This window comes from Vombatus ursinus, unplaced genomic scaffold (genome assembly GCF_900497805.2).
Source record: "Vombatus ursinus unplaced genomic scaffold, bare-nosed wombat genome assembly UNPS02014802.1, whole genome shotgun sequence".
In the NCBI taxonomy this organism is placed as follows: Eukaryota; Metazoa; Chordata; class Mammalia; order Diprotodontia; family Vombatidae; genus Vombatus; species Vombatus ursinus.
The window spans coordinates 15,464,411-15,477,620 of NW_020954580.1; the positions used below are offsets into that span (position 1 = coordinate 15,464,411).

The window sequence follows — 13,210 nt, forward strand, 5'->3', positions numbered from 1 at the left end:
AGAGTTTGTGGCTTGAGGCCCTGAAAAGTTAAGTGACTTACCCAGGGTTACACAGCCAGTCGGTATCAGAGGCCAGATTGGAACCTTCTACCTACTATAATGTATCATGTCAAATCTCATCTTGAAGAACAGACTAAAAGAGATAGAACCTTAGAGAGTATCTAGAATAATTCCTTAATTTAAAGATAGGGAAATTGAACCCCATAAAGGGTGGGTGATTCGGCCAAAGTCACATATTTATTTAGCATCAAAATACCTTTCTTGTTTCATTCACTACTATAGACTGAACACAGGTGCCTGCTAGAGAAGATACACTTGACCAAATTTGTCATTCCAAGAAAGTCTTCAGGCATTACACTCCTTATGAACCCTGATACTGAGGGATCACAGAGAGATGAGAGAATGTCATTCACCAAGAAAGGAAACCACATGCCTATTTGATACAAAATTATTTCAGGTGTTAAGGGTGGGAGCTGACTGAGACGAACAATCAATCACTCCTCTTAACTGGATACTTTTGTCAGATCCACGTGGGATAAAATGATAGATTGCTTGCATCAATCAAAGTGGGGTAAGAAGATAAACTGGTTTAACTGACCCCCACCCTTATACAGGGACAATACTCAAAGCAGAAAGTATATCCCCATGTTTATTTAAAGTTAAATTTATGAAGCTTAGACAACCACTTTGTAAACTGATGCATGCTCTTTATGAAGAATCATAACTTTAAATTCTCTCTAAAATCATGCTAGCAAGAGTAAAGCAAACATCAAATCAATCATTTTAAAAATTAGCATAACTTTAAATTAAGCTGGATATAGATAATATACAGTAATAATGCTATACCTAAAGGGATTGTTGGAACTTAATATTGCTAGCACTGGAGTGGAGTTCTAATAAGGGAGACATATATGTGTGTGTATGTGTGTGTGTGTGTGTATACACTGAAGTGGCAAATACCTCTTAAATATGTAGGTCTAAGATCCCAATGCCCTCTCCCCTTTTCAGGTTTTTTTTGTGTGTGTGTATGTGTGCTAAGTAGACCAATCAATCAACAAGCATTTATTAAGCCCTTACTATGTGCCAGGCACTGTCCTAAACACTAGGGATGTAGAGAAAAAAGTGAAAATAGTCCCTGCCCTCATGGAGCTTACATCCTAATTAGGGAAATAACATGCACATATATAGATAGATAGATAGATAGATAGATAGATATAAGATACATAAAGAATAGATAGAAGTTAAAATTAAAGGGAAAGGCACTAGCAGCTGGGGGGGGGGTGTGGGGGTGGGAAGCAGAACATTCCAGGCATAGGGGATGGCCAGTGCAAAGGCACTGAGATGCATAAGATCTTAGAGTGTGTCAAGGGATTGATATGTAAGAGGCTAGAAAGACAGGAAGGGGCGAGGTTGTGGAGAGCTTTAAATACCCAGCAGAGGAGTTTATCTTAAAAATTAATAGGGAGTCATTTGAAGTTTTTGATGGAAGAGGACATGTCATGGTCAGATCAAGTCTCAGAATTTCTACTTTAGGGTTAAAACAGGGAATACACAAAATAAAGGACTTTTTACCTCTGACTGGGCAACATGCCCACCTCAGCCTGAGGTGCAGACATGCTGGAGACATGACTTGAGAATCGTCGCCTTCCAATGGCACTCATGAGGTAAGCTTCTTGTTCACTTACCACACTGGGCATGCTCACCGAGTCATCTAAAAAGGACATAAAAAGAAATGAGGTCAGAAGAAGTGGCAAAATTGGTATCCAAACTTTTATAGAAAACCTCAGAATCAAGTGTTCAGAAAAAAGTCAAAATCAGTTATATTCATGTTTAGTTCCTTCACTGTTTACTTGAAAGAACTATTCACAGTCTCTCCATGGACAAATTAGTGAATGAAGTTAGCACTTATATAAGTACTTTATGGTTTGCAAAGTGCTTTACAAATGTTATCTCATTTTATCCTCACAATAGTCCTGGGAGGTTAGGTACTAGGGATATCTGAAAATTACTAGAGCTTTGAATTTATTCAGTGACGATTGTCTTGAAAGTGGCTTTTCTGGTTTGCGTCCAAATTGGAGAATGAGAAATGGTGTTTGTAAGCAGGCTGATGAGGTCGAAGTGTGGTTTAAGCCACAGTTGTCAAATACAAGACCAGTGACCGCTTGCAACCCCCAATACTCTCAAGTATGGACAGAACCAGATTAAAATGCAGTTGGAAAATACTTAATAAAATAAATTAAAAGATGAAAAGGAACATAGACAATAATAATATATGGTTTTCTAAGTTGATATGTGGCCCTCAGGGATCTTTTTATATGTTATAGTGACCCCTATTGTTATTTGAGTTGGACACCCCTGGTTTAAGCTTTCTTCAGAGAAGGAAATTCTTGTGTAATTGTAGCCCATCATGTTGTTGCTTATTTACTGGAGTCTGACAGCACAGAGGTTTTCAAAGTGTAGACCAGGGATCACTCAGAGGGGCCATAAGGTCAAAATTATTTTCATAACAATACTAAGATATTTTTGTTTCTAATACAGTAATATTTATAGACATCCATATAAACAAAAGTTCTTGGAGGGGGATCCTTAATAATTTTTAAGAATGTAAAGGGGTGAAGATGGTGGAGTATGGCAGCAACCAAGCTGAACTCTCTCAATATTACTCTACAAACTTTAAAATAACTCCTCAAATCAAATTTTGGAGCAGCACAGCAAACAAAAATCAGAGTGAAACATTTTTCCAGCCTAAGACAGTTTAGGAGGTTGGCAGGAAAGGTCTGTGAAACCCAGGTTGGGGTTGGCTTTGAGCGAGGCAAGAGTACCAGTAGTGGGCCTTAGAGGCAGCTGTGACAACAGCAGCAGCCGCAGCAGAAGCTTTGGGAGCTCTCAGCTCAGAGGCAGGAGCCCTTTGCTGGCACTGGGTGAAGCTAGTGCTTGTTGGCAACTCTATTGAATATATGCAGTTCTGGGTCACAGTTCTAGGGCAGAAGGAATGCTTGTGATTGGTCACAAGGGAGCAAGGGCCCTGGTTATAGTTCCAGAGTCAAGAAGAGTACTATCACTTGCAGCTAGAGGGAAGCAGTGGCCCTTCTTGGGTAAAGACCAAAATGTAGACCAAGAGAGCAGTGACCACACCTCTCCCTGAATCACACCACCTTGGAAGTACCAAAAACTTGCAGACCCCCAGAACTAGCTCTCAAAATAGCAGAACAGAAAAGACTGAAGCTTGGTACAGTGCCTCCCCACCCCCACATGAGCAGAGCCCAATTTTAACATAAAGCTCAACATCAAGAAATAGGACAGAAAAATGAGCAAACCACACACACACACACACACAGAACTTGACTATAAAAGGCTACTACAGTGGCAAAGAAGACCAAGACATACACTAAGAAGAAGACAATATTGTGAAAACAGCTATAAGCAGAGCCTCAAAGAAAAATGCTAATTGGACTCATGAGCAACAAGAATTCTTGGAAGAGTTAAAGAAAGAGATAAGAGTGGTAGGAAAAATTGGGAAAAGAAATGAGAGTGATGCAATACAATTTCAAAGAGAGAATTAACAGCTTAGTAAAATAGGCACAAAAAATACTAAAGAATAACACCTTAAAAAACAGAATTGGCCTAATGGTAAGAGAAGCCTAAAATTTCACTGAAGAAAAGAACTCTTTAAAAAAGCAGAATTGACCAAGTGGAAGCTACTGACTCCATAAGACATCAAGAAACAATAAAAGTCAAAAGAATGAAAAAAGTAGAAGAAAAAGTGAAATATCTTATTGGAAAAACAACTGACCTGGAAAATAGATCAAGGAATGATCATTTAAGAATTACTGGACTACCTGAAAGCCATGATCAAAAAGGAGCCTCGACATCATATTTCAAGAAATTATCAAGGAAAATTGCCCTGATATCTTAGATCCAGAAAGTAAAATAGAAATTGAAAGAATCTACCAATCACTTTCTGAAAGAGATCCCAAAATGAAAATGCCCAGGAATAGTATAAGCCAAATTCCAGAGCTCCCAAGTCAAGAAGAAAATATTGCAAGCAGCCAGGAAGAAACCATTCAAGTATTATGAAGCCACAGTCAAGATCACATGAGATTTAGCAGCCTCTACATTAGAGGAATGGAGGGCTTGGAACATGTTATTCTGGAAGGCAATGGAGCTAGAATTAAACTCAAGAATAACCTACCCAGCAAAACTGAGTATAATCTTTTGGGGGGGGGGATGGATATTTAATAAAATAAAAGACTTTCAGACATTCCTGATGAAAAGACCAGAACTGAATAGAAAATCTGACATTCAAACACAAGACTCCAGAGAAGCATAAAAAAAGAAACTCAATAAAGTTAAACTGTTTACATTCTTATATGGGAAGATGATATATGTAACTCCTAAGAACTATTATTAGGGCAGTTAGAAGGAATTTACATAGAGGGCATGAGTGTGAGTTGATAATGTTGCAATGATTTCCCCCCCAAAAATAATGAAGGGGCAAGAAAGAGGGATACCCTAGAAGAAGGGGGAAAGGAGAGATAGAATGGGGGAAATTTTCTCACATAAAAAAAGCTTATAAGGAAGAGCTCTTATAGTGGAGGGGAAAATGGGTGGGGGTGTGTGGCAGACAGTGCTTGAACCGTACTCTTATTCTTAATCAGAATTGTTTCAAAGAGGGAAGAATAATGCATACACACACACACTCATTTGGTTATAGAAATCTATATTACGTAATAGGGAAATAAGAGAGGAAGGAGATGAAAGATGTGGGAGGGTAATAAAAGGAGGGCATATTAAGGGAGGCAGTGGTCAGAAACAAAACAGACTTTTGAGGGGAGGGACAGCATAAAAAGAGAGAGAGAAGGATAAACAGAAGAAAATAAGATGGAAGGAAATACATGGTTAGTAAATATAACTGTGAATGTGAATAGGATGAGCTTACCCATAAAACAGAAGTGGGTAGCAGAATGGATTAGAAACCAGAATCCAACAATATGTTGTGTGCACACTTGAAATAGAAAGACATACACAGAATTAAAATAAAGGGCTGGAACAAAATCTATTTTTCTTCAGCTGAATTAAAAAAGGCAGAGGTAGCAGTCATGATCTCAGACAAAGCAAAAACAAAAAAGAAAATCAGGGAAACTGAATTTTGCTGAAAGGTACCATAGACAATGAAACAATATAAAAATTTTAATAGAAAATTTCTGTGATAGAGGCCTCATTTTCAAATATGTAGGAAACTGAGTCGTTTATAAAAATAAAAGCCATTCCTTAATTGATAAATGGTTAAATAATATGAACAGATAGTTTTCAGAAGAAAAAAAAAGCTGTTTATAGTCATGTGAAAAAATGCTCTAAATCACTATTGATTAGAGAAATGCAAATTAAAACAGCTGTGAGGTACCGCTTCTCACCTGTCAGAAATGACCAATCCTGGAGGGAATAAAGAAAAATAGGTACACTAATGAGCTCCAGGGTGGACTAGTGAACTGGTCCAACTCTTCTGGAGAACAATTTAGAACTATGCTCAAAGGCCTATGAAACTGTGCATACCCTTTGACCCAGCAATACCAGAGCTATACCCCAAAGAGATCAAAGAAAAAAGAAAATGACCTATATGTACAAAATGTTTATAGCAGCTCTTTTTTGTGGTGTCAAAAAATTGGAAATTGAGGGAATGCTCATCAATTGGGGAATGACTGAGCAAGTTGTGGCATAATATTGTAATTGAATACTATTGTGATGTAAGACATGATGAGGGAGATGCTTTCAGAAAAAACATGGCAAGACCTATAAGAACTCATGCAAAGTGAAGTGAAACCAGGAGATCATTGTGCACAGTAACAGAAATGTTGCAATGATGATCAAATGTGAAAGATTTGGTTACTCTGATCAATACAATTATCTGAGACAATTCCAAAGGACTCCTGTTGAAGAAGTACTGTCCACCTACAGAGAGAACTGGTGAACTTTGAGTATAAAATGAAGTACAATTTTCTCACTTGATTTATTTTGCCTTTTTTTTGAGGGGGGAATATGGTTAATATGAAAATATGTTGTGCATTATTTCACATGTATAAATAATTGATATCAATTTGCTTGCCTTCTCAGTGGATAAGGGAGGTATGGAAGGGAGGGAGAGAATTTGGAACTTGAAATTTCAAAAGAATGTTAAAAACAAATATTTAAAAAAAAGGAACGAAAAGGATTTCTGAGACCAAAAAGTTTGAGAAAAGCTTAAATAGCACTCATGGTTTATACCATTCACTTGGCAATTAATCCCATATTACCTAGCAAGGTTTACAGAATCATAGAATTTGAGTTTCAAGGAACCTCAGGGGTCAACCCCTATCTGAAAGGAACTCTGGCTGTGACATACTTGACAAGTGGCTGTCATCCAACCTCTGCTTGAAGAAGACCTCCGAGGGGTGGGAATCCATTCCACTTTTGGACAACTCTAATAGTTAGGAAATTTTTCCTGACTTCAAGCTTAAATTAGCCCCTTTGCAACTTTCAACCATTGCTGTTGGTTCTGACTCAGGGGACAAACAGAACAAGCCCACTCTCTCCTCCACATGACTTTGTTTCAAATGCTTGTAGACAAATATCATGACTCACTCAGTCTTCTCTTCTTTACTCTAAATATGCCCGTTTTCTTTAATCAATCCGTATATGGCATGGTCTCATGCTCTTTCACTATCTCAGTTGCCCTCCTCTTGACCACCACTCTAGTTGCTGTCCTCTAAATACTCTCCACCTTGTCCTTACATTATTGTTTTACATGGTTAGTGCCTGTGTAATTTCCTTTCCACAAGTTTATGTCTTGTTCATAATTCTAAGTCCTCTGAGGGCAAGGATTAATTTTATGTGTTTTGTTTGATTCCTATATCTAGTAGGGAGTCAGAATAGGTAGTCATTACTTATTTGTTTATTGATGTGATCTCACCTGATTCTCAATCACCTCTGAGGTCCTCAAAAATCCCACCCCTGCCCCGACAACATTTGTGATATGATGGTAAGGGCAGGGTAGGGCCAGTCCTGTATAGAAAAGTTATGGCTGGAGCTTGTCACCATCTTGGGAGAGGAGCATTCTAAAGAAATACTTTTCCCCACCCTCTTCTCAGTGTCAACTCTTGGCCTCTATTACTACAACTTCCACTCTTCTTTTTCCCCAGTTTCTTTCCTGGGTGGGAGGAAGACTTCACATTTAGCAGGAAGGATTGACGTTTTTAAAAAGAATCTGGGATGACTTCCAGTCTTTCATAAAAAGTAACAGAATGCCACTCTACTTCTCCTGCCACCCTTAAATTTCTGATAACAAAAAACAAACCAAAAAAAATTAGCATCTACTTGTAAATTCTTGCTATTACTTGGATTTAAGGAAAATTATTGTTACAATCCCAGTGTCTGCTTCTAAGCATCAGGAATGAATAGTTCAGACAAATACCTGTGGGACAGCTCAAACCCAAGGTTACACCATTGCCTAATCCTTCCAGATCTTGCTCAAGGGGGTGTGTGTGTGTGTGTGTGTGTGTGTGTGTGTGTGTGTGTCTAAAGCAGTATCACAGGTGAACACTGTTAGGCACCAGGACAGACTACAAGTGTGCAATTGCACCACCACTCCCAGACTTGCCTGGTCTCTCCCGTGCACTCATTTCACTCACTGTCATCACCACGAAATGGGCATGTACATCTACTTAATCTCAATGTCTAACTCCTTGAAATTATTGGCAGAAATGCTGGTGCAATCAACAGATATGAGATTTGGATGTTTCCAACAACCTTGGCATTCAGGAACATCATAGGAAAAACTATTCTGCCTATGTGTGCCCCTCAGTGCCCCATCTCCCTGACATAATGACAATGACAATTTTAGCCTCAAGTAGCTTTGTCAGGGTCTTTCATGTTAGAGTTCCAGTGTTTTTCCATGAGCAAATTATTATCAGTCTAGAAGTCAGTTGCTTGAGTACTTCAGAAACAAATGCACCCGCAGGTTTGGTTTATTATAACATTAAAATATCATACTTTGGGAGGAGTCCTGATAACATCTATTACTGGGTTTTGAAGTACAACTTCAAAATATGGATCATATATATAAAACACTATATATCTTCCTATCAAACACCCTTAATTTATATTTGTTATTCAAAATTCAATCTAGAATCCCCATTTAAAAAGTTTTTACTAAATCCACAAAAGTCATAATGGCCTAGTGAATAGAGAGGGAATTGGGAAGATCTGGGCTTAATCTGCCTCTGAGACATAATACTGGTTGCCTCTACGGTAACCTCTCGCTGTTCTAGGCAACATTTTAAGTCCATTAATTACAGAGAAGCAGCTGACCTACATTAGCAGATGGTGTTTCCTAATTTAATGAAATCCTTATCCCTAAATTCAGAAAAGGCTTTTTTAAAAAAAAAAGTGTTCTATGTTCTGCTCTGGTGCTTTGTTACAATGACATTTCCAGGCAAAGCTTTCACACTGAGTGTCATGTAGTGGCCTATAATATATCCTTAGGCCTAGGGGTATGATGGAGCAAGCTCAAAATGGCTTGAGAATACTGATTGTTAAATTTTTAGGGTGAACTTTTACACTTTGGGCAAAGCTACAAATCAGACCTTGATTTATTGTTTTGTCTGGATTCTTTTGTTAAGTCTAGACTCTAGACTTAAGAAAGTATTGGAGAAAATGTTAATGATACAGACTAAACTTTAAAATGTGTCATGTATACATTCTTTTTAAGTCAGTTGTTAAATATTTACCTTCACACTTCTGCTTATCATTAAAATCCCTTATGATGTACACATGAGATAGATCAACCTACTTCATTATTCTGCATCTGTGATACCTACAGAAAGACACTTTCATGTCCTTGTTTAAGGCATTATCTCCCACTCAAACTGAGGTTTTACTCCTCCAATTCTTTGCTGGTATCTTATGTTACAACCAGTATTGTTAGCTCCAGTTATTTAGGGATTACTTTCCAGCCCCCTGGCTCCACCTCCTTATTTCCTTTGCCTACTTTGGAGTTATTTTGGTGGTTTTGCAGGGGTACATGCATTTGAAAATAAAAGCTCACGTATACAACCTTTTATGAGTTATAAAGTGCTTGCCTCATAGCATCTGTGATCTACATAGTGTAAGTATCATTATTGCTGTTTTACATATGAGGAAACTGAGGCTCTGTAAGTTAATGAAATTGGCCAATCTTACATGGCTAGTTAGTATAAGGAGGAGGGCTCAAACCTAAGGTGCTTGATTCCCAAGTTCAGTGCTCTTTCCACTATATTATACGTAGTGTTTCAGGAAAGAAAGTATAATTCAAATCATTTACTTTGCTATTTTTGTTTTTAGTACAAAGAAACTTATGGTTGGTGGAACAGGTTGAGACTGTGAGCAAAAATGCAGTTTGGGACCTATCAGAGCATTTATTTATGTATAGCATCCCTGGACAGTTACCATTGAAAAATTAGAATTTAACTACTTGGAGCAACTTAAGAATGGTAGAAACAGTAGGGTTATTACATGTTGATCACTGTGTTGGAATAATTATGAAAGCATTCCTGAAGCATCCACAGAAACGAGCTGGAAAATACACAAGGGTCAATACATCCCCTTCCTGCTTTCATTATTTAGCCTAAAAAAAAAAAAACCTCATTTTCCAAATCGTGTCATGCTGCTTACTTTCTTCATCCTCCTCATCAGTCCGACTCAGGGTATCCTGGGAAGCCTGCTGGGAAGGTTCACTGTCCTGCTCCCAAACAGTGCCAGTGCCAGTGTTGGAGCGCGACATGGTGGCCAGGCTCAAGCGGTAAGCAGAGGTAGAGGTGCCCACTGTGCTAATGGACGTCTTCCCTTGGTAGGCTGTGTAGGGATGGGAAACAAAGTAAAAAAATGCATATTTATAAATGCTAAAACAAAACAAAACACAATGTAAGTTTCAAAGGTTTTCTCCACTCAAGCGTGTTGCTTAGGAAAGGTGAATAATGCGTTAAAGCTTGAATTGAAATGTAAGTAGAAAAGAAAAAATATAAGTAGGAAAATGAGTGGGAATATGAAGAATCAATCTTGGATAAAATATGCTTACAAGTATATGAAGTGAAGTTGGCACAGGTTACCTATGGTATTATCTAGAAAATGCTTTCATATTGCTTTCTTGACTGATTGTATTTCTTTTTCTCTGGTTGGTGTGAAATAGGTGCTGCCACTTTGCCAATGTTTACCTTATATACTTTGATAAAAATATGTTCAAATTTGTGTTTTCCAATGCAACTTACATTTAAAAGAATACAAAATCTAAGAACAACTTCCACTTTTTTTTTTTCCAGAAAATTAATTTAATATCCCTCAATCCCCTTTTGGTCTCTTTATCTTTATAGCAAAGATTTAAATAGTAAGACTATTATGTCAGCAAGCCTGGATTATCATTTTTTTTTCTTTACCACATTGTCATATTGAGCAATGAAGGCACAAATGTATCATTTACTTTCCACATGTGCAGGTTATGGGTGCCCCCTATTGACAGAAAACAATGTTTCATATGGGTTCAACTCTAGGGGCGTGGAGGGAATTCTTAGGAAATTGTAGAACAATAACCTTCTTTATTCAGTTGAACTATGTGAAAAGGAAGTGCCTGACATAATTTATATATGTTTGTAGAATATTGAACCTAAAGAGACCTTTTTCCAATTAATTAGATCATCTAGATGGAGAGATACTTTGGAATGGCCAAAGAATGGCCAAATATAGTGGTTCACACCAAACCCCCTTACCTGACCCACTGTGCACAGCCTCTTTTAGAATCTTAAGTTCACTGTTGAATTCAGTAATGAGAGAGCTCTTGCACAGAGGCCGAGGGATGAAGCGTCTCTCCAGCTGGTCAGCAATGTGTTGTCTGGCAGATAGCTCCTCATGGTTCTCAGCAGGTTGAGCTAAAAGCTGAAGGGGAAAAAAAAGCGACAGGATCTTCTCCATTCCTAATGCTGAATCATTGTTCCAGGAAAGTTATGTATAGAGAGAATGGGAAAATGAGTTACTACTAAGTGTTTTCAAGCTATAAATACTTTAAAATAAGGTAATTATGTACTAATACTAGCTCTCATTTATGTAGTGCTTTAAGGTTTACCAAGTACTTTACAGAGATCTCATTTGACCCTTACAATAAACTGTGATGTAGATTGCTATTATTAACTCATCTTACAGTTGAGGAAACTGAAGTTTATAGAGGTTAAATGACTTGCCAGGAGTCATATCTCTAGTAATACAGGATTTGAACTCAGCTCTTCCTGACTACAAGTCTAGACTTCCATATATTATGGTGCTCTATTTATAGTTCAAGGATTCTTAACCTAAGGTCTATGAACTTGTTTCTTTTTTAATATTTTTATAACTGTATATCAATGTAATAAGTTTCTTTTGTAATTCTATGTTAGGTATTTAAAAACATTATTCAGAAAGGACTTTCTTTAGGCTTTCTTTAGGCTTTACCAGAGTGACAAAAGGGTCCATGAGATAAAAAAGGTTAAGAACCCCAGCTAGAGTGGATAAGAGTCCTATTTGAGGAATCAGAAGGCTCAAATTCCAGTCTCAGCCTCACCTCTTTGGTAAAGCTTGCTAGTCATTTGACCTTTCATTTTGTACATGAGGAAACAGAGTCCCAAAACGGGAAGAAACTTGCCCAAAGTCCCATGGATAGCAAATGGCACATGTGGGGTTTGAACCCAGGTCCATAACTTCCCCCTGGATAATATCATTCCAGGCTTTCCTTTCGGGCAGTTGGATCTGCTAGAGACTTACAGGCTCTGTGATAATGGGTGGTTTGTGGATATATGGTGCAAAATCTGTATGTCTTCATAACTCCTTCATCTAATCATTGTAGTAAAAGCTGCAACAGTTTAGTAACATTCTTTTCCATAGAGAATGAATAGTCAACTGTTAGGCACCATTTGATAAGGTGATCAACTTTAGGAGGAGAAACACCCACCTTACACTGAATAAAGGGCCTTAGGAGAACAAAGATGGGAATCCGAGTTCGAACGATGAAGTCGAGGAAGTCCCACAGGGCCAGCCCTCCCACCTTTCTTAATGCCATCTCTTTGACTTGTAGACTCAGCCAATACCACTGACTGCCAAGTTGCCTCTCAAAGCAAACAAGAATCACCTTCAGAGCTGGAGGTTGGGAAAATCAAAAAATGGCATGATTATCTAGAATTGCTATTGGGACAAGAAAGAGGTTACAGCAACCACAGTTACCAAGTAACTCGTGAGCATTTCAACAAAGTCAGGAACTTCAGATGAAGATTTTTTTTTCTCCCTCTTTTGTAAGTGGTCAAGCCTTTTATAAATGTCGCAAGCAGGAGAACCAGATTCTAATTTTTGCACTAAGATCACCCAAATACTTTTCTCTGAAACATTAAGCCAAAATTTTGTAAGACCCAGAGGAAAGTAACTTAGAGAAAGAACAGAAGGGGATTTTTCAAAACATGATTTGTAGTCTTTTATTATCTGAAAGTTGTAGAGAAGCTCTGTGACAAATAGCAATATTATCATTGACCTCCAAAGCAAAAATGTGTGTACTCTTTCTGGAACCTCCATTTTGAGCAAGAGTCCAGATCAGTCATATTTTACCCTCTGGACTATGCCAGCATGTATCATCTGCCTTGATCTTTTGTCCTGGAAGCCCTTCTTCCCCTACTGGTGAGTTCCTCTCAGGACCTCCATTCTAAGGAATGGTTCAGACCAGCCCTCTTTCATTCTTTGGATTTTACTACCGTGCCTTCTGCCCATCTTTTCAGCTCCTTTTTATGTACTGTCTGTCTTCCCTCATTAGAATATAATTTCCTTGAGGGTAGAGATTTTCTTTTTGTTTACCATAGTGCCTGGCACATAGAAACACTTAATAAAGACTTAGCTCGATTATTGCTATTTAATCAATGAATCAAGATTTATCTGAGATTTATTTATTGAGAGCCAACTATGTACCAGGCATTGTGTCAAAGTGTTGGGGATATTAAGATCCTTGAGAGGAGAGTTTTTAATCCTTTGTCTTTGTATTCCTGCTATCTAGCACGTAGTTGGTGCTTAATAAATGTAATAAATGGTTATTGATTGGTTGACTGTTACAAAGGCAAAAATGAAACAGTCCCTGTACTCAAGGATTCCTTGTGCACCAACTGTTGAAGCCATTCTTTCCTCTTTATTTCTGAAGCAA

The 13,210-nt window shown here is 37.9% G+C and overlaps 1 protein-coding gene across 2 annotated transcripts in view; it reads right to left on the bottom strand.

Moving 5' to 3' along the window:
- UNC80 (unc-80 homolog, NALCN channel complex subunit) overlaps window positions 1-13,210 on the bottom strand; it is a 218,586-nt gene that overhangs the window by 15,014 nt on the left and 190,362 nt on the right. For both annotated transcript variants that reach the window (XM_027873743.1, XM_027873742.1), the window contains exons 56-59: window positions 11,984-12,168; window positions 10,773-10,938; window positions 9,685-9,864; window positions 1,573-1,711 (exon numbers count right to left, since the gene is read on the bottom strand). In XM_027873743.1, the coding sequence (XP_027729544.1) occupies window positions 1,573-1,711; window positions 9,685-9,864; window positions 10,773-10,938; window positions 11,984-12,168 (670 nt within the window). The remainder of the gene's footprint in view (window positions 1-1,572; window positions 1,712-9,684; window positions 9,865-10,772; window positions 10,939-11,983; window positions 12,169-13,210) is intronic.